The 22,195-nt window shown below is 39.7% G+C and overlaps 1 protein-coding gene across 6 annotated transcripts in view; it reads right to left on the bottom strand.

The window, feature by feature from the left end:
- Positions 1-22,195, bottom strand: part of MAP4K3 (mitogen-activated protein kinase kinase kinase kinase 3) — an 85,888-nt gene that overhangs the window by 1,529 nt on the left and 62,164 nt on the right. For 5 of the 6 annotated variants that reach the window (XM_050893152.1, XM_050893154.1, XM_050893153.1 and 2 more), the window contains 11 exons: positions 21,435-21,519; positions 20,219-20,298; positions 17,476-17,536; positions 17,272-17,389; positions 14,566-14,624; positions 11,943-12,046; positions 10,976-11,147; positions 8,298-8,366; positions 8,087-8,179; positions 5,136-5,206; positions 2,380-2,435 (listed from right to left, as the gene is read on the bottom strand). In XM_050893152.1, coding sequence (XP_050749109.1) covers positions 2,380-2,435; positions 5,136-5,206; positions 8,087-8,179; positions 8,298-8,366; positions 10,976-11,147; positions 11,943-12,046; positions 14,566-14,624; positions 17,272-17,389; positions 17,476-17,536; positions 20,219-20,298; positions 21,435-21,519 — 968 coding nt within the window. Of the gene's footprint in view, positions 1-2,379; positions 2,436-5,135; positions 5,207-8,086; positions 8,180-8,297; positions 8,367-10,969; positions 11,148-11,942; positions 12,047-14,565; positions 14,625-17,271; positions 17,390-17,475; positions 17,537-20,218; positions 20,299-21,434; positions 21,520-22,195 lie in introns of all 6 variants that reach the window. The other variant, XM_050893155.1, reaches the window with a different exon arrangement.

Below are 22,195 nucleotides of genomic sequence, written 5' to 3'. Positions count from 1 at the left end.
CTAATCCAAAAGCTGCTCAAAGCAAGGCCAACCTCAAAGCTAGCTCAGGATCTTGTCCAGGCAAGGTCTCCAAGGATCTCCCACAGCCTCTCTGGGCTCCTACTGCAGTGTTCAACCATCCTCACCACGATGTTTTCCCCTCTTTTATCCAGCTGGAATTTCCCTTGCTGCAATGTATGCCTGTTGCCTCTCATCCTTTCAGTGGGGGCTTCTGAAGAGGGTCCATTACTCCCCTACTGCCTGGGCTTGTGCTTCCCCAGAGGTTTGCAAAGCTAACCCATTAATCAGGCTCTAGTTCTGGAAGTCATTAGTCTGCCCTTTGCCATTGGACATGACAGATGACCAAAGCTGACTCTTCTGTGAGCATTTCTAGTCTTTCCCTGAGCCCGTGTAACCTAAACCCACAGAAACTTCCTCCAGCTCTGAAAGTCCCAGAGACAAAGACTTGCAAGCTGAGAAAGTCCTCAAGGAAAGGAATGTGCAGAATGTTCTCTTACTCTTTTCTTGCCATCCACTTTTGGCCAACATTGGAGACAGGTGGCTGGGTTAGCTGGACCTATACTACAACTGCAAAGACCGTAAGGGATGTCCTAGATCAGATCTTTCTCTTCAAAGGAGAGAAATTAGCAGTCACAATTCTGTTTCATAAACTATTTGAGATTTTTTTTTAATCAGGCAAGAACTGCTAAAACTGCTAAATGGACCAGGATGTTCATGATTGAATTCTCCTCCACAAACACCCTGAAGTGAAGGTAGACTGTGGGAAATTCAAATCCATCTATTGTGCATTCACCCAAGGAGAGGTTGCTTGCTTCAAAACTATCACTCAGAAAACCTACCCTCTGCTCAATGTGCTCCGCAAAGGGAATGGCACCTCACGCCATGAGGCATTCCCTGCTCACCAGGAGAAACAACACACAAGCTCTTATCAGACGGATGTCAGTTTTTTGGCTTCTCAGAACCCAGTTCCTATGAACTGCCTAGGAAATGACATGTGTTACTGGAAAAAGGTTTCACGGCTCAAGCACAAAATATGACAGAACTGCAAGCAAAATGGTATCTGAAGAAACTGGAATTAATGTTTATTGCAGTATAAAGTCTTTAAACATTGTCTCAGACTTGGGAGACTATTAGCACAAGCCAGAAATAGACGGAACCATATTTGGGGAAGAGGACATCATTTTTCCAAGGCAATGATTTGCAATGTGAATTGTGAAGTCAGACTCATTTTTAAATTGAGCTGTGCTGTCTCTCAACAACTAAGAGAAATGACATAATAAAACTGAGCTCCACGCACACCTCACTGGTACAGAGAGAGTAAACCCCTCAGGTCAGAGATGAGTATTACTTACAACTACCCATTACTAAAAAGCTATCAGGTATTGCACGTAAGGCAGAATCCTCAACCCCCAGACAGCAAAAATTGCTGGTAGCTAGCCAATAAAGCCACAGCACCATTCACTGCTGTTGATCTTATGCGTAATTACAGGGCTGTGCATCAAGCTTGGAGCAGCAGAATGTGGGGATAGCCTTTGGTTGATGTGAAGCTTTTCTGGTAGTTCTAAGATGCCACAAGAGAGTGAGTTTACTGTGAGTGGCATAAGACAGAGGCAATTCTCAAAAGAAAAATTAAAGCCTATCTTTGCGCTTCATTTGAATACATTACTGGTGAAACCGTCACATCAACATGCACTCCCCAGAAGACAAAACATCTGCTGTTTTTGTGGCTGTTACAGAAGTACAGAGTTCGACAGCAGGGCAGAGAAAGTTGAGGAAGTCAGTGACACTCCTAAAATAGCAGTTACTGACTTGGCAGGCTGGTATCTGATGGGTCAGACAGACACAGTGCTAGTGTCCTGCAAAGCAGATGCCAAAGAACAGCTATGCTGGAAACTATCAAGAGCTCTTACAAGATCTGAGCTGTCATGTTGGGAGGACAACTGGTAGAGTTCCCTTCTGGGTGTGAAAGTGAAATATTTAATTTTTTAAGTATTTTTTGCATTTGTCTCAAGAAGTAGATCTTGATGAGCTACTGCAGCAGAGCATCTGAAAGTAAAGATTTCACCAAGTTAAACAAAAGATTACAGCACAAGAAGGAAGACACTCCTGGAGATTGTGACTACAGCCAAATAGGAGCTTGCTAGCATGGCTGAGTACTTCCGGAAGTCCGCAATCACTTTTAGAAGAAATTTTTTTTTCTTTCCTTTTTGAAGAAAGAGAATTAAACTTGAAGGGCTGAAAGGTAGACATGCACACAGAGGAATGAGTAAGATAGCTAAAAAAGGAGTCACAAGAAACAAGCAAAAAGAACTTTTACAAGGTAGCAGGAACACACATTATTCTTCCATTTTAGCATGCCATGTTCACTTCTCTTCATACCTGTCAGATCCCAGAAGCCTGAATATCCTTGTATTATCAGAAATTTCTTGTGTGATCTAGACAAAAATAAGACAAGTGTTTACATGTTAAGTTCACAAGTGTTTTTATTTTGTTTTTAAAATCAACCTAGAGAAAAGAATTGGCTATGACTGATGTTACCAATTTACTGCTGATTTAAATCTGCTAGAGAATTTAATGCAACTGTCATTTTTAAATGAGATCTAAAAGTTTTCTGTAATTCCTGCCACATTATGTGAATTCCTCTGGTAGCAACTGCAAGCACAACAGCAGGGCTCACCACTGCACAGCATCTGAGCTACCGGTGCAATTTTCTTTACAGCCATGACTGAAATAGGTAGCTGTAGGGTGCAATTTGTCTCACTCTAGAGTAGATATCCAAAATGGGTCAGGTAAATCACACATAAAATGCATTTTGTTGAAATTCTGAATCACAGTAATGATGCAGTAAGTTCATATTCTGAAAACCTTAACAGAGAAACATAATCTAATTTGTGGTACTTATGCCCATTGTGAAAAGAAAACATAGTATTTTTACATTTCAGACTAGTGCAACAGAGCTTTGTTTACTGCGGGTGAATTGTACTTGTGTAACACATCTTTACGATCACATGAATACCAAAGCACCAAAGAAAACATCATGTTAATCAATAACGTCAACCTAAGCCCACTGCATACTCCAAAGGATATCAAGTTACACAGTGAACAGGCAGCACTGTTTACAAGGCTCCTTTTCTACACAGCCACATTTCACATTCTTGAGGAAAGAAGAGATTCTTCTCTCCTTCCCAGATCCTAGTAGTGTTAGCTGACTTCGTGAATTAACTTCTGTCACGGAGAACTCGCAAGAGAATTTTAATTCACAACAATGAAGTTCCCCACTTTAAGAAAATTACTTCCTGCTTGTGGGGCTGAGTCTGCACAATCTTGGCCCAAATTTTGAGCGTCTTGTCTCAGAATTCACACAGTTCCCTGTTTCATTCTCTCCACTCAATCAAAGCACTGTGGAAGGTCACAGTTGTGGAAGGAAATAACCTTGCAAGCAGCTCCAATCATCCCCAATTAGACCAACTGATACTAGATTAGGGAATCTGAGCTAATAATGTCTTCACAGACAAACATGCTGCAAAGTGAGGTTGGTCAGGTTTTTGTCCCATGTAACCACTTCCTACATACTACATAGTATAAAATTCCCCAAAAGTAACAAATATGGTCAAGATCTGAGCCTGGTAATGCAGGCTTTTCATATTACAGATGAAAATGAATTTATTTTTTTCTTAATAGCTGTGGCTAGTAGGACAGCCAGGAGAGAGAAAGAATTTAAAAAGGCCTGAGAGCTTACCCTAGACATGTTCTACAGAGAAACAGTTTTGGGTGGCTTGCTTTCTGACAACAGCTCAGTTCTGCCTTCTGTTCTTCATTTAGGTGCTGGCTTTGGCTTGACAGTAACAAAGCAAGAAGACAGTGTTCCTTATGCTTTACATAAACAATATAAAGCATCCACTTCCGCTGCAGCACTCTGGGGCATGTCCTCTAACAACTGGATCAGAGCTACTGAGTGCCAATGGGTGGAGTAATCCACTGAGCCTTGCAGAATGGTGCTAGCAGGAGTCTGGAGTTGGAGAAGTGCCTAGCGGCATCATCTCCTCACGGTCTGTGCTAACAGCAGGGTGCTGCAGTTCACCATTATGAGTTCTTGGGAGAAGGACAATCATGCCTGGGGATCAAATATGCACAAATGCCACAAGAACCATTTGCAGACTTGGAAATAAGTAGTCGTCTGACTCTAGTCTTTGGTCCAACTTCCCACAAAGAGTAGGCTTACTGTCAGCACAGATTAGGTCAACTGTGGCTTTGTGCAAATAAATGTAGTTGTGTAACAATGTAGAATATCTAAGCTTGGCACGGTGTGACTGTATGTGTACCTTAAAATACAATTAGTCATAATGAGCTCAATTTCTCAGCCAATGCAACACTGATGAAACAACTGGTGAAGTTTGCAAACATTCTTTAATAACCAAATTAAAACACTCATTAAAATCCTACTAAGCACAACATTTCCACTAACACACAGATGCACAAGGTTTGCAGCAAGAAAAAAAGGAGTTGGGAAGGTACTTACAATGGTTTGACTATGTCTAAAATCACATCAAACTGGTTGAAAAAAGGGCCTACACAGAAATTTTAGAAAAAAATCTTTAGGTCAGTCTGACATTTTTCTCCTGAGAATGGAAAATACTTCTTGTGAAAGCTGGGCACTAAAACCTTCAAAGTATTTGTAAGCCAGGGAACATGGAAGAGACTAAAAAACAACAGGCAACTCATTTGACACTGTGACAAAAAACTAAAGCTCAGTAGTGGAGTGTGCAACTACTGGCAAAGCCCAAATTTTGGTATCCACAAATGAGAGGCTAAGGGACTGACACTGGTCTTCAAAGCAATTTAAGGTGAAGAAGATTAATGTTACCAAGAATTAGGCTTGGATATTTTCTATGGCATCATGGTCCGGTCTCTTGTTGCTTTCTGCTTTGTATGTTAGACCTGACAGGGGCTCTTGTATAGCTTCATTAATTAGTTTGTAGCTTATGAAACGCACTGAGAATGAGACTCCAGCTTCCAGGTCTAACCTAGGAAGTTACTGAAAATGTTTTACTCTTTTTCAGACCACAGCATTATGCATTCATCCTCTACTTTGCTTATATTAGAAGCTAGAATTTGAAGCAAAATGCAGTACTCACCTCATTTGATCTAAAACTCCTTCCTTGCATGCCATGTTTCCAGAATGCTAACACACTGTCTTGTAGACAGACTGGTAACAAAGAACACTGGAATCAGTTTTGAGGCATAATGTCAACTCGTGCTTTTAAGGCCAAAAGCATATAACTGCAATTTTGAAATTTGTGCATGTATATTTTATTGTATCATGTTCACCCACACAGACTGCAAAATGCCTCACAGGAATCGCTGAACCTGCCTCAAAAGTAGCTGCATTTATATATTTATTTGTTTGTTTAATGAGCAGGGTTTAAAAATATTCCCATCGAACCAGAAAAAGTTCTAAAACTGTCCTTCTGTCTAGTCCTAAACATGTCCTTTCCTTTGAATGGGAAACCCCTCCTCACTCTAATAATAGCAGAAAATATACATTGAATTTTAGCAGAAAAGTTACAGGGATACTGCAAATTTTTCACTTTCCCAGCAACTATTGGCTAATATGGTCCTTCTGCAATAGCAACGCAAAGCTTTACAGAGCCCTCTACTTCCCAGCCCTTCCCCTTGTCACAAACGTGGTGACAGACACCTGCATTTGAACCCTGTGAAAGGAAATGGGTCTAGGGCCTTCCTGAAAGAAAGGGCAAGTGTGTACATCCCCAGGAAGAATCTGTCCCACCTGCATCTAGCATCCTGCCTCTGGGCAGGTATGCAGGAAAGAGAGCAGAGCTCTTTGGAGACACTACCAGGCCAGAACAGGACACTGGTAGCTCGTTTGTGATGAGCAGAGAGAGGACTACAGCACATGCAGAGATCCCACAGTGAGCAGCTTCAAGAACATGTACTCCTTCCTTCCCCCCATTCCTAACCAACAGGAGCCATAAAAGTAATGTTTTCCATGACAATGTTCTTTGGTCCTCTTCTCTGTGGGACATTATGTTTGAAGTGCCTGAAACTTTAAAGCTTCTCAGAAGTAAATTCCCTCCAACTCATTATTTTTGTTCCCACTGCTCCTCCTCTGCTGGTGCTACCCTCCATCTGTGCACACATCCTCCCTCACCCCTCTCTCAAAAGCATGTGATGCAATCCAGCTATGTAACCACTGGAGAATTGTCAAAATAAATGTATTCTTTCTGTTTCACAAATCTAATTCGTTCAGATTCTTCACAAGAAAACAAAATTTACCTGAAGTGTGACATGCCATATAATTTAGCCTTTGAGCTGCTTTATAAAATGGGACTGCATGAACACACATGCAGAATGAGTTAGCCATGAGTGATTCACAGAGTTCATGTAGGTTGTGTTAAGGTATTCCTTCACAGGCTGAAGGTCTCCATCATATTCCCAAGACATTTAGCCTAGTCAGGGAAGACTCCAGGGTTATTACTCCATTCCAATTGCTCCTAGGGAAGCATGTTACCTAGCGTGCTGAGCCTTCTCACACAAAGTGAAATGCGCGAGATAAGTGTTTCAAATGCCAAAAACTTGACAGTTAGCATCTCTAATTCTGTACTGTAACAGTAAACAAGTTAATCATAGAATATCTTGAGTTGGAAGGGACCCATAAGGATCATCGAGTCCAACTCTCTGCTCCTCACAGGACTACCTAAAACTAAACTGTATGACTAAGAGCATTGTCCAGATGCTCCTTGAACTCTGACAGGCTTTGTGCCATGACCACTTCTGTGGGGAGCCTGTTCCAGTGACCGACCACCCTCTCAGTGAAGAGCCTTTTCCTAATGTCCAATCTGAACTTCCTCTGACACAGCTTCATACCATTTCCATGTGTCCTATCACTGGTGTGCTGGTTTTGGCTGGGATAGAGTTAATTTTCTTCATAGAAGCTAGTATGGGGCTGTATTTCGGATTTGTGCTGAGAACAGTGTTGATAATACAGGGATGTTTTCATTATTGCTGAGCAGTGCTTGCACAGAGGCAAGGCCTTTTCTGCTTCTCACACCACCCCACCAGCGAGTAGGCTGGGGGTGCACAAGAAGTTGGGAGGGGACACAGCTGGGACAGCTGACCCCAACTGACCGAAGGGATATTCCATACCATATGATGTCATGCTCAGCATATAAAGCTGGGGGAAGAAGAAGGAAGAGGGGGGATGTTCGGAGTGATGGCATTTGTCTTCCCAAGTAACCATTATGCCTGATGGAGCCCTGCTTTCTTGGAGATGGCTGAACACCTGCCTGCCGATGGGAAGTAGTGAATGAATTCCTTGTTTTGCTTTGCTTGTGCGCGCTGCTTTTGCTTTACTTAAACTGTCTTTATCTCAACCCATGAGTTTTCTAATTTTTACTCTTATTACTCTCTCCCCGATCCCACTGGCAGGGGGGAGTGAGCAAGTGGCTGTGGTGCTTAGTTGCTGGCTGGTTTAAACCACGACAACTGGTCACCAGTTAGAGGAGATCAGCACCTCCCCCTCTGCTGCCCCCCTTTAGGAAGCTGTAGACTGCAATGAGGTCACCCCTCAGCCTTCTCTTCTCCAAGCTGAACAAACCAAGTGACCTCAGCGGCTTCTCATAAGTCTTGCCCTTGAGACCTTTCACCATCTTGGTCTCCCTCCTCTGGACACCTTTTAATAGTTTGATGTCCTTCTTACATTGAGGCACCCAAAACTGCACACAGTACTTGAGGTGGGGCCGCACCAGTGCAGTGTAGAGTGGGACAATCACCTCCCTCGACCGGCTAGCTATATTGTGCTTGATGCACCCCAGGGCACAGTTGGCCCTTTTGGCTGCCAGGGCACACTGTTGACTCATCTTCAGCTTGCCATCAACCCAAACCCCCAGATCTCTTCCCGCAGGGCTGCTCTCCAGCCTCTCATCCCCCAGTTTATATGTATAACCAGGATTACCCCATCCCAGGTGCAGAATCCAGCACTTGCTCTTGTTAAATTTCATACGGTTGGTGATTGCTCAGCTCTCTAGTCTATCCAGATGTTCAATATTAATAATGAAATCCAACTTACCTATTGATTCAATCTGAAAGTCAAACGTGAGCTCCGATGACAGTTTGCGGCTGGATTTTAACCTGCCTTGCAGATTCACTATTTTTATGCAGCCTAGACAATAAACAGGATATGTCAACCAAGAATTAATCTTCAATATATAACCTAATTTGAAGACAGACAGTATGCATGTACATGCATACGTATATATTTAGTTGATACTAAAACTTACAATCCAAACACACCAAAATGGTATCTCTCTCCAGCTGTGTTACATGTACAACACTTGTCTCTGTAGTGTCTATAAAAAAGGACAGTGTTAGTTCATAACATAAATTAGCATGAAATTCGAAACGGAAGTTCTAGAGATTGAGACAATTTAATGGGTTAGTGTGTTTTTATCTACTTAAAATAATCATCTTACCAATGACATTTCTCTTCTCTTAGAGAGGCATGTCCACTTATCCAACATGTTGACTGTGACAGGAAAACTGAAGCTGTAATATTAAAGTATGGACTTAATCCAGCCTTTTCTGAGCCACGTCACAAAAGCAAACTCATGTGTACATTGTTCTCCCTTTATTCTCTGCTGGTGTCATTTAATATTGCTGTTGCAAAAAAAGGCAGATATATGAGACGGTCCACACTAAATCTGAATGCTGTTTCATTCCATTTTTCTTCTGCCTTTATTTCTAAATCTTGCTAGGAACTTTTATATTAGTACTTAATTCTTGCTGCTATTTTCCGACTTTCCATCCCCAGATCTTCCAAAAATCAGGAATTATTTCCTTCTCCAAACTCTTAAAAGAAGGGTTACCTTCCTCTGTTCTGGGTTATAGCTGCAGCAGTCTCTATCACAGCAAACAGGGGGATCTGACCCGTGATTAGTGGACACGTCAACTCAAGAGAAGTGTAGTTTTGGTCCATTTGTTTGTTAACATTAAAATTACACAAAAAAGCAGCTTTACTAATTCAGCATTACTGCCAGCGACTCTGTAGGCATTCTTTCATACAGAAAGGAGAAAGTCATTAAATCAGTTAGAGATGAGAAATTAGAGCACGTTACCTAAAATACAAAAGCAGCTTTCATTTAAACAATAAAATCCATGGTCCTGTCGAGAAGCAAAAAACTCAAGGATGATGGCAGAAATGTGCTCATTGGGACGGTCCCTCCATCTCTTTTTCGCCGTTTGTTTTGTAAGGTATACATTTATGATCTTAACCAATTTCTAATGCATGATCTTAACCAAAGGTGGATATAGCCATGATGAAAGCATGCAACAGAAGGACTGGAGGATATACATCTGTGCAACCACATTATGCGATGTGGAAACATGCACTGCACTGACTGAAGCTAACAGGAGAAGGATGGCAAGGGGAGAAACCCCCAGCAGTAAGTCTCTGACAGCTAATTTTTTTAAAACACCTTTATCAGACATTTACAAAAAAATGTCAAATGTCAAACAATGAAAACTACTATTTGATGGAAGCTATTTGTTACCATATGGTACACACTTTCCTCATTTAAAAAACACTGAAAAATCTGTTTCATTGCATTATCACTCTCCTGCCAGCAGGGGACAGGAATAAACTAATACAACAGGAGGGTTTAAATTACAGTCAAACAAATAGGAGAAAATAACAACATAGACACAACACGAGAACACACAAATGATTCAAGGAAGCTAAAGAAGTATTTTTGAAAGGCACAATGCAATGTTAAATTTTGCACATTTAAAAAAAAAAAAAGGAACCAGGAAGGGATTACTATTCTTGTATTTACACACTGATACAGACAATATTGAGAGAAGAATGACAACAAGACATTCTGGGTCAAAGAATTTCTCTTCAGTGTGCTACCTTTATGGACTCTACTGAAGTCACACAGTTACATAAACAGATGTATGAGTTTGAAAATAACTACTACAGGTGTTAGTGCATTTTAAGTGCATTAATTAGCCATCCACTGATCACTTTGTTTTTTGTAACTATGCTTTAAACTGTGTCAAGATCTGACACACTGTTCAGCAGCAAGAAAGTCAGCAGGCATCTTCCTAGTGGAAACTGTTGTTCTTAGTGAATTCCACAGTACACAATCAGCCAGACTCATACACATGTATATGCCAGCACAGGGCTATATATAAATTCATCATGGATCAACAAGGGCTCTATGCCTGGTAACAACAAAGCTATTTACTGCTTCTAAACCTGCAAGCTATGACTGGGGTCAGCTCGCTACTGTATCTAGGTTTAGGGGTGAACATTGCAACTCTAGAAGAATAATTCTTAGCACACTTCATTCTTAAGAGAATTTGTACTGTTGCTCAGATGGTGGCCTCTTACTCATAGCGCCCAGACCAGTGACGGACAGGTACTTGGTCTTCTGCTACCAGTGGTCCTAATCCCTTTCACTTTCCATAAACATCAGAAGAATAGAAATATGCTCTCTCTCAGCAGGAGCCTGATAACACCATTTCTAACCACACTGGCTTATGGCAGGAGAGCCAAACCACACCCACAGAGATGCTGAAAGAAATTGCTCTGAGTGCAATTCTGTTGAAATCTATTAAATAAACAGAAGTCATGGTGCCAGGGTAGAGCACAGAACAGCACAACGGGTAACAGTCAAGTACAGCCTGATTTATGGAAATGCAGGAAACCACAACTCCATCCTCTGCTATACTCAAAATCTCAAGAAATCCAATCAGTTCAACAAGTAGAAACATCCGAAAAAAAGTGTATGTGCAAGCAGGTACAACCAGATACCCCTTTAAGCAGAGAACTTAAAATGATCACTTAGCCTTGATGATTTAACCGTTAGTCTCCTCAGAGGAAACTACCTTTCTAGTGCTTCAGCTATAATGGAAGAGCAAAGAACATTTCTGAATGCAATTACAACAGCACACAAACCTGTTTCTGTAAACCACGAAGAGGTAGAATTTGGGTTGACAGTCTCAAACTTCACCACCTGGTTGAAGTCTCTTCCTCTGCTGACACCGACACAAACTAAAGGGAATTCCTGCTCAGGGACTACCAGCATTTCAAACAATCTCAGTGGACAAGGTACAGGAAAATCTATGTGCTAGATTAAGAAACAAAAATAGATATTAGAAGGGAAACAAGTTTAGTCTGAGTTGCTATTAGCTATTTAAACTGTATGGTAAATTTTATGCCACGCATTTTGTAACATTAAGTTTACTTTTTCATGTAACAGTAACTGATAGATATAAAAAGCCTGAGTTAAGAAGTTTAGAGAGTCTTCATGCCGATTCAGTTAAAATAAGATAGGATGTCTCTCACCATGTGTGTCCTGTGCAGCTGCCCACAGATGACAAGAGTGCTATACCCGTCATTGCTCTCCCCAGCTATGGAGTCTCTAAGCCTTGTTTCCCAGGCTGATCAAGTTATAGCAGCTGCCTCTCTACAAACATGAGTCCACTCTGGCTCCATCTCTTCAGGTGGTGTCAGATGGGGAGATAACAAGCATTTCTGAGCACCTCCAGTGTCAGAAAGCATAGAATAAGCGGCCACCTTTTGTCTGGTATGGGAGCAAGCCCGCTGTTAACCCATGTTATCACTCCACTCTGCCATGTCTCAGTCTGTCAAAGTTTTTTACTGTGCAACTAAAAAGCAATGTTCATGGAGAGATGGGCTTTGTTCTTCAACTGAAGTGCACCACAAAAACAAGAACATTCCTATAAACAGTTTGAATCAGTTAATACATATTACACATTTAAATAGCTATTTTCAATGCAATTTAACAGAAACCAACAGAAAAGTCTAATAACTCAAGAAATGGCTAACAGTTATTCTTAACAAGTCATTACAAGATAAATAGAACTGAACAAGAGAGTATTTCACCTTATCATAATATTACCTTGATTAACATAAATTTTTGCATTGGTTCAACCCACTCTAACAAAACAATGCTAGACTGTAGTGCTCCACAAAGGTACTTGTGGCCCGTGTAGGGATTCCTCACTGCCAAAAAAGGAGAGGTAGAGTACATTAGTGTACTAAGCAAATACAAATTATAAACAATTTCCAACTAAATAACAGTCCATACACTTTTGGAAAATACCCACCACCACTCCAATCTTTTATATAAGGAAGCTGCTGAAAAGTCAACATCCACACTATGAAAATGGTGACAGTGAGCATGCTGGAGCAGGGCTTGCCCTTCCACCAGGCATGAACAGCTAGTAGCTGGTGCCAAATAAGCCCTAATAAACACCACTCTCACAAGAGTGCTGTGGTATGTTTCACCTCTCCAACTCAAAATTTATTGTTGTTTTTTTAGACTGGTAGGTGGGATTCACTATTTTAGATAGTCTTTAAAACAATAGTTGACTGCATATGTATTTGAAGTATCTTGCTCCACCATGCTGGTTTGCCTAAGCTATCTCCAAATCATTGTGAGAAGCTGTTAAAGAATGGCTTTATCTATGACACACAGACAGTTATACAGCAGGCACTGAACAATCACTGTCACTTGAGAACTGCTCAGCTGCCTTCCAAGCACTGTCACAACAAGTCTGAAATCCAGGAGCTCTATATTTCTGATGAACACTTCTAGATCAGCAGGAAACTCAGTTTTTTTTAAAGTGACATCATCTATTTCCACTCAACTGCTCTTCTTCTATTGTTTGTCAGAACTCAATTAAAAATTGGAAGAGAACAATAAAATTGCAAAATTGGGCACTGTGAAAGCTGAAGTTTCACAACTTTAATTCTGCAGTATTGACAAAATTTCACTCCTTAAGCACTGCCAGTACATCCGTTAAGATGAACAAGTGTTACTTTGTACAATTACATCTAAAGACCAGATTTTAAAGTGCAGTAAAGTGACCGTGGGCCATAAGGCAATTAACAACACAGTTCAGATAACGAGCTTCTACAATCCAGTACTATCTACATAAGTGAAATACGCTCATGCTACCTTACTGCCAAGGAAATCCACTAGCAATCCCTTGGCACCTTAAACATCAAAGCTTAATTTCATTAATCCAAGTTCTCACTCAACATCGGTCAAACCAACTGCAAACTGCAGCAAATAATGCTTGGCGTGACCCTTAGTAAGGCTGAACTCAGCAGCAGAAACCACAAAACATGCAATTACCAACACCTGTAAGGGAGAGAAACAAGACCAGAAGTTCTCATCTTTTTCTGCCTCCTGTGGCACTGCTGCTTCCCCCAGGCCAAAGGGATACTTATGCTGCCAGCAGGAACGGAGGCTCAGGCTGCATGTAATAAGCAGGGCAGGAGAGGGGAATCTATCATTTCTCCCCTTGGACCTGCCTTTTGCAGCTGCCCTTGTTACAATCACAAATTATCACTCACACCTATCATGCAAGAAGGACTCCAGGCTTATTAAGCTAAGCTATCTCTGAATGCCAGGACAGCAGACACCCCCTCATAATGCCAAGTCTCACGGCACTCTTGTTAAATTCTGTGCCTGTTAGTACAGAAACCATAAGATTACAGAGGAGCACAGCATTAGGTTTCTCATTTCATAAACAGAGACCTGAAAACATACGAACTTCCAAATTAATTATCATGTCAGAAAGACAGTGTTTGTACCTACTCTGATCCCTGTCACTCCACCCCTTCAGGTGTTCCCTTCAGCATCCATTAACGCTCACAGTTTGACTAGATGCCTCAATTAGGGCTAAGGCCTGGACATAGGCAGTACATATCGTTAACACCCTACCACACCCTACAGAATTTGTATCCCAGAAAAAGTCAAGTTTTAACAGGTGCACTGGACAAAGAAGTGATAACAAACATCAGATGTTTTAGCAATATTGGGGAGATTTTTGTCAGGATAAATGACAGATGCTTGCTTACCACTGAGTCTCTGAAAATCTCCTGTATAATACAACTCCTCACACCAAACATTTGATTATGGAACACCACGTGAAACATTTCTGGGACAAGAGCTCAACCCCAAGAGATCATCCATAGTTACCCTTCCTGGTTTGTTTTTTTTTCAAATCTAGCTGCCCCCATCCCCCTTTTAAAACATGTCTTAACACAGTGCAGCTTTGACACTTCAGTAGCTGGCACTTCGAACACACTATAAAGGCTTCAGAGACAACACTGTCCTCAAAGAACTGAAAATACTCCTTGCTTTTTATCATCCAATATTGGTAACTGGAACTTGTGCTAGGAACTCAGGCTACTTAAGCCTGATGGTAACTTCTTTAAGTTACTCCATCCATGGAGATTAGGTTCTTACTGAGGTCTGGTTTAAATTTGACATGCATTCTGCTTCTCTGCATTTCTTGAGAATTGTCTTTATATTTAAAGAGCAAAATGGGAAAGTTTTCACCGCTTAAACGCAAGGACTAACCTGAATGAGCTCACTGTCTGCAGATGCATAGTTTCATAATAATGACAAAAGTCTCTTCTCCCTTTGCCTCCTAAACCTGACTCAGTAATCTTAATACTGCCACCATTTGTACTGCTTCTTGGCATTTATTCTGCAGATCTTTACTTACCAACACAACACTTCTGACACCATTTAGTGTCAGGAATTTTTGTAGACACTGCAAACTTCCTACAAGATATAAATACAGAATTATTGATCAACTAACACAATTGAATGAATTTGCTTTTTAGAGAGTTGGTGGTGGGAAAATTACATTTGCCCCCCCGAAAAACTAAAAATATATTTATTTGTATATTTCTTCTCAAAATGATATGCCTAGAACATACATGGTGATCCCTCTGTTAGCACTGAGATGCTGCTCAGTTATGCAGCATTATGAATGCAGTTAAAAGTCAGGAATGAAGAGGAATAGGTACCTCAGTACCTTCAAGCGTCATTTACCACTATCTCCTGCTATTTAATTATATGTATTTATACACATGCCTGGATAGTCTATTGGTACTCCCATGATCATTCTTCTTTGTAATGCTGTAACTTATTGCATCTTGTGCTGGATACTACACAGACAACATAAAGTCCACTCATCCCAAGGACATTATAGTTCGAAGACAAGACACATGGACCCAAGGGGTGTCAGAAATGATGTTGTACTGGATAGCTTGCTGAGCCACAGTCCTTGCAAACTAACAGCTTAAATTTTGCAAAACTTTTCATAGGCAGCACAGCATGCGTTTCAAGAGAAGGTGTGAAGGAGGACTGGAAGGCAGCTTTGCAAGATCTTTTCTCATGTGCAGGAGATGTTCCCTGAGAAATCATGAAAACAATTACTTGAAAACTTATCTGATAAGCCAGGGAAGATGTTATTATTTGCTGGTGGTGGGAATTGGTGTTTCTACACAGACTAGAAGATGACAGGCAGCATGGAGATTGGCCACAGTAGCCCTGACAGTAAAAATAACTAATCTGATGCTGTAGAAAAGATGGGAATAAGTGGACTGATAGATAGATGCTGCAGTCAAAGCTATGAATTGGGAAAATACTTGCATAGCATTTCAAATGAAGCTGTCCAGAAGTGACTGATAATACAGAAGGACTGAGCAGCATGAAAACTGAGTACTGGCCACAAATTTTGGTTGGAAGAAGTCATGGAAGGTTTGAAAGGAACTGTTCAAGGAATCTCAAGGGAAAGAAGCTGGAAAGGAGACTTATCACAGACATATTTTCTGCTACTGAATGTCTGCCTACCAAGTATCATAAATTGAGCTTAGAACATTTTGCAGATGAATATACAAACCTCACAAGTTACTTTGAATTCTATTTTGCTTTGCATTTTCTCTACCAAAAACTTTGCTTTTAACATATCTACATTTTTCATGTAGCACTCATCATCATGGTATCCAGGAACTTGCTGAAGAATACACTTTTTGATTTGGTGGGAAAAAAAATTATGCTCTTCTACATACTTCAAATGTACTACTTCTGCCTGCCTAAATGTTACTACCCTGATGCCTCACAGTAAAGGATAAAACATCAAAATGGATTATCTACATGAATCTCTCCTGCCTTTGAATGACTGGCTTGGCATTCGCATGTTCAGGTTGTGCTGCATTTTTCTTGGGAAGTGACTTGACAAGAAATTTTCTGAGCCCTCTGCAACTTAGGTGAGGTGTCATTCCAGGCTGAATGTAGTCTGAAGGTTTTCCTCACATGATCCTTATGATAATTATGGTTATTAGTCCACTGCTGATGCAGTCCTCAAGCCAAAGTCACCCAGCCAAAGTTAGTTTGGAAGAGAGAGGAGCAGAACAGTGCTGCAGGCACACAGAAGACAACGATTCAAAGCACAAATTATCTCTCAGGTAATCAGAATTTAGCCTCTAGGAAGAACACAATTTTCAGACAAGTGTTGCACCATTATGTTTGCAGATGACTGAACACGAAGCCTTTCCTGAATCCAAGAATTAAATGTTAATAGGCTGTTAATAGAACCAAAAGGTAGCAGAGAATCAGGTCTTCTATAATACAATTTCCTAACAGAAAGCCTATTATATGAGAAGAACCAGTGATTCACTATGCACTTTAAGAATCAAAGGTTTCTCTGCAAACTAGATTAGTGTTACTACCTCCTCCTCTTGGATTTGAATGGGCTCCTAAGGCTTGTTTGGCAGCCAGCACTGTACCCAGTCTCTGGGATTTTGTACCTGCTTGTTAGTAAATAAAGTTGGAGGGGCTGCATGCACAATGTGCTGTAGGCATCTGGGGACAAAAGCACCTTCTACGCTAGCCTGCAAAAAATGACTAGCCAATGATGAATGTCAAACCTGTACTCCAGTTCTACTCTTCCCAGCTTTCAAAATAACCCATGAGCCCACTCCCTCTGCAGTAAAACATTACACATCCCCACTTTTTTTTTTTTTAGTAGGATGGAAAGATAGCGCCCAGAGTTAACTGATGTAAGATCACCATTTCTACTTGCCTGAAATATCACAGGTACAACACTGACCCTAGATTTTGTTTAGCATCAAGTACAACCAGGATTTACCATACTAGACTATACCTAAAAAGAACTATGCCCAGAAACAAGAAGCTTCATGACAAGAAGGTAAGATGCACCAAACCCCATCTCTCTAATAAGAGTATATTCACATCTTGATTCATGTCAATTTAGGGGTCTACCCTCTGATTAATGCCCATATGAGTTATTCATGGCAATCTGTGAACAGGGCCACATTATTTGGTATTCCCAGAGTTTCACAAGCATATCCTGAACTCCCAGAATTAAGATATTCTGATATATCTGATGACGTGTATTTACCTGGGAAGTATTCGGTCAGGGAGTTTATGTGCTGGAATAGCAACGGGTAACTTTTGCATTTGCCTTGCATAATCAAAGAGTCCTGGTAGATTATGGGAATAAAGCTGAGAAGCTTTACCTGGAAATTAGAAAACAAAACCACACTTCAAATATAAAACCAAATGTTTACCAGCACTACCACACAAAGATAGCACAGTAACTTACCAGATATTGATAACAAGCAATTGTTCATGACATATAACCATGTACACCTTCGAGGAAACAGCTGATAAAGGGAAGGAAAAACAAAGAAAAGCATTCAATTTGATATACACGAAATGTGAGCACATTAAGTTGATCAATTAATATCTGCACAGATGACAGGACAGAACTAATATTGACTTGCTTTTTGTAGCAGAAATTAGCTAAAGCCAAGTAATGTTTACCTGGATTCCAGAGTTAATTCAGAGTAAATCTTAGGCGCACACACTATATTTAACATACACATTAACATTTAGACAATTAGCACATTTTATATTCATATCTTCCAGTATACTATAATTACGCCACAAGACATCACTATAAAGATCAATCAATCCTTTTTCAAAAATTTTAAAAACCACCAAACTTTCTCCTTCAAAGGAGAAAAGCTTAACAACATAAACTTCAGTAAAGAAAGCATGGTCAACAAACTATAGCTATTCTAAAGCCTGTGATAGTCCAAATCTCTTGAAACAATTAAAACTGGCCCTTGAAGGGAGTCTCCATCTGCATATGACTACACATTTCACTTAAGTGATCAAGGGATGCAACAAATGGTCAAGCCAGAATTGTTATATGTCAAATCCCACAATTACTAGAAAGATGAGGCTGAAACCAACAAGACATCTTTAAAAAAAAAGAAAAAAAAAAAAAAAAGATGGTACTTTTTTCCCTCTCACATAACTTCTGCAGCTTGTTGCTACAACAGGTCATGGAGGTAGAAAGTATCAACAGCGTAAACGAAGGATTAGACATACACATGTCCAACAGGTCCATAAATGGACAAAAAAAATCAAATAGGCAGGGATGCTCCAACATCCCCGATTCAATGACTGTAGTGGAGTCTGAGGAGAACGGACAGCAGACGGTGGCCAAGCTCATGGGCATTTCCTACTGCCACTTTAGGAAATAGACTACTGGGCTAGACAGATCACTCAGGAGGACATTTCTTTTGCTCTTAAAAAAAAACAAACCAAAACAAAACAAAAAAACCCTCAAACAGAAAAACTTCACCAAACAACAACAAAAAACCCCTCACTGCTGGTTTATTAGAAAGATTTGAAGAGATCTGTAAATTATTTGAAAGATTTTTCTGCCAACGAGCAAGAGATTAATCTTGAAGCTGTGCTAACTCCTGGAAACGTATGTTATTTCTGCTTTGTCCATTAGTGAAGTGCAATGTAGTGAAAAATACCAAGGATACTACTTTTTCTTTTACACTGAATTGTTTCAGACCTAGAGAGTAAACAATGAAGTGAAACACAGAACTTGAAAATGCTATTAAAGCCCTATTGCCTGTTATCATAAATAACGATGTAATAAATGGTCAGCACAGACAGTGCACTTCTATTCCTGAAGTCTTCTCACAACCTAAACACACTGTAAGAAAAACCTACGGTAATAATCTACCAGTCTGGCTGTATCCAAATTTAATGTGCAAGTTTGATTGATCTTCTGTAGCTGCATAAGCATATTGTGACTTAGTAGGTTTGGATCTGAGCATTAGAGAAGAACAGCAACACTTCAAATTTGCAGGCTGATTGACCTGTCACTCATTCCTCCTGTTCCACACATGACTGGCTATTTTTACAAGCATCTCTTCTAGTCTCTAAGTGCTTATTAAAACATTTCCCTAAAAGCTCACTAGGCAACGCACTACAGAACATGGTGCTTAGAGAAAATGAGGATTGATATGAGAGCATGAGTTTCATTACACCTATTCTCCTTGCCAATTTAAAAAAAAGAAAAAAGAAAAAAACAAACAAAACTTTCCTTGGTCTACCTGGCCTACAAGAATTATTGTATGAATGATTATTTCTCAGGGTAGGTTTTACAACTGCAGTGTAGCAGCAGAGAGGTATCTGAGCTAAGTTTACACTAGGTAACTCAAGCACCAGTATGATTATGGGTTACATGGAGCTCAGTGCAAGCTAGCTAGGCATTCTTCTCAACGCAACAGACATATCTACAATGTCTGGACCCTGGAAGATGAACGAACACCAGTGCCTCCAGCTTACAGTGTGAAGGCTGTCCTTGCAAATTCCTCCATCTTGATGGCAGATGCACAGCTCCCTAAGTTAGGGAGAAGGCAGGAAAGAAAACAAGTCTCTTGGAGATTAACAAAAGAGATGGAGAAGACACCATACAGAAAAGCCTGCAATTGGCATTTCCCCCTCCCCAGTATCCCCGCAAAAAAATTACTATTTATAAGATTCTGCAAAGACAGAGTTTTAATTGGGATTCAGTAAGCTGAGTCTCATCAGCAAAGTTGCTTTTAAGACCAAGAGAATGAAATCTAGTGTATAAAGGATCTCCTTGCTTCTGTGTAGCTGAAACACAGTGTTTGTGGCAAATATTCTATCTTGTAACAAAGCTTTAAAGAAAATAGAAACTTTCATCCAAAACATGTCAAGGAAATTCCATACTATTTAACAAATCATTTAACTGCAGGACAATGCACTACGATGAAGTTCAACACATTGATATATGCAGATCTCCTACTTAAACATGGTTCAGCCTACAAAAAACTTAAACATGACTGAAAGGTATCCTCAACAGTAAACATGTAAGGTAATTCTCAGTGTAGCTAGTGCCTGTGTAATGGTAGTAAAGATGATCTTTACAAGGATTATACAACATTAATCTGGGTGGCTAAAAGAAGCGACAAAGATGTATTTTTTTCCAAAGTATCAAAACAGAAATATACCTGCTCCATTGATGTTTCATGAAGTTCATTCAGGTTCAGTGTGTAAATACCTTCTTCCGCACCAAATATCAAGTACTGATCTGCAAACACAAACAAAAAAAATCTGGAAATCCTGATTTAAGGAAGGCGTGTTTTATAAGAGTATGCAGCTCTTTACCAAAAAAAGACCTAAAAGAATTACACACATTGAAACAAACCAACCTATAATAGTTATGGTGTTTGAAAGCATGGAAAATTAATCTTGCTAAGGAAGCTTAAATTTGTGGATAGGGCTGTTTTAAGACATTAGGAAAGCTCAGTCTTTTTTTGGTGACTAACAATTGGAATAAAAAACAGCAGTGATACAACCATAAGCAAGAATTCATGTGAATGATTTCTTCATATATAGATTATCCTACTTAGACATTTCCATATATTTTGTGACATATTGATAGCCTTCTTTTGGAGTACTTCAATAGCAGTACTGACTGGAACTTTTTCTCAGTACTTTGGGAGTGCCTCACTTCTTGAACATAATTAATACCCTGGATTGCATTTAGGCATGTGAACAAGACAGATATCTCATATTGAGAACATGTCAACTGCAAAAGATTGACTTCTGTAATTTCAGTTTCTAAAAAACCTAAGTATTTTCTTGCTTACTGGCTCAGTAGCATATCTATACAGCTATAACCAAAAGGTGAAATTGCAGGCAATGCAAGTACAATGTTACCAATTATCCCTTTCATCAGGCTATATAATAAAGCACTGAAATGTATGCAAAACTAAGAGTTAAAGAAACCTGTAGGACCAGAAAGATTTGGGGGGGGGGGGGGGGGGGGGGGGGGGGGGAAATCAGGTGAGTGATAAAGAAGTGAATCTCAACTAGGACCTCCAGAAGCCACATTTTTTTAAAAATAAATTAGGATTGGAATCTTTTGGACTAAAATATTGATAAGAGTCTTGAATCAAAACAAAAAAAAATATGGTTTTTTACCTTTGATACATAATTTATTCTTTTTAATCAAAGCTGAAAACTGCGCCCCATATATCTTAACATAATTTAAAACAACAACACTGAACTTCAGACAGCAGTGGCATAATTAAAGAACTTCTGCTTATATGAATAAAACCTATTTTACAATATGTCTATTTTAAAAGGAATAGTCTTGCTCATCTAAGCACTCTTGAAATCTAAGGAGAGAAAAAAATTGGTAAAATATACGTAATATACTACCTCTTGTATCTGGATTTATCCATGATGTTGCACAATGAATTTTTAATGGACAGCCATTGAAAACCTTTGAAAAGCAAGCACCCATCTGTAGAAGTAAAAACAATTAAAAATATACACACATGAAAAATTAAAATGTGACATTTCCAATAGGATTATTTTTACTTAAAGTAGTAACAAAAGGTTAAGAGTAGTTTCATTTGCCATGTGGAAAATAATCTCATCCAGACAACAAGTTGACAGAGGGATTTTTTTTAAAGTGATTTTTCCTTTGTGTGCAAGACCTTTCTGAACAAACATACCAGAATTAGCATTTCGGAATTAGCTCTTAAATTAACAGTCTAAGCACATACTTACTACAAAGGTGACAAACCTGAAAAAGGTTCCTGAATTTTGTGACTTTAGAAAGTCTCAACAGAGAAACTTTATTCTTGCCATATTTCACACATTTAAAATTAAACTTTAGGTCATGCAACAATCAAAATCTTAGTCTCTATTAGTTGTTTTGAATTAACTTATTTTCAATATTGACTGCTTCCCAAAGGGAAGTCTCTGGTAGAAGATCCCACTCCTTGTTCAGCATAACCCTAATAAACTCAGTTTGCCTATTAAGTGTCTTGCATAAGATAATATAATCAATCTCTCCATCTTCCCCCTAGTGAAGCGCAAACATTTGTAGGCATTTGTAAGAATACTTAGTAAATTTGCTTCAAGATGACAGAAAAGCAAAAGCCTGGCCTTCCTCCTTTCCCCTCAAACATTGA

This window comes from Gymnogyps californianus, chromosome 3 (genome assembly GCF_018139145.2).
Source record: "Gymnogyps californianus isolate 813 chromosome 3, ASM1813914v2, whole genome shotgun sequence".
In the NCBI taxonomy this organism is placed as follows: Eukaryota; Metazoa; Chordata; class Aves; order Accipitriformes; family Cathartidae; genus Gymnogyps; species Gymnogyps californianus.
The sequence above is the reverse complement of the archived record's forward strand: the minus strand, read 5'-3'. Positions and strand labels throughout refer to the sequence as shown.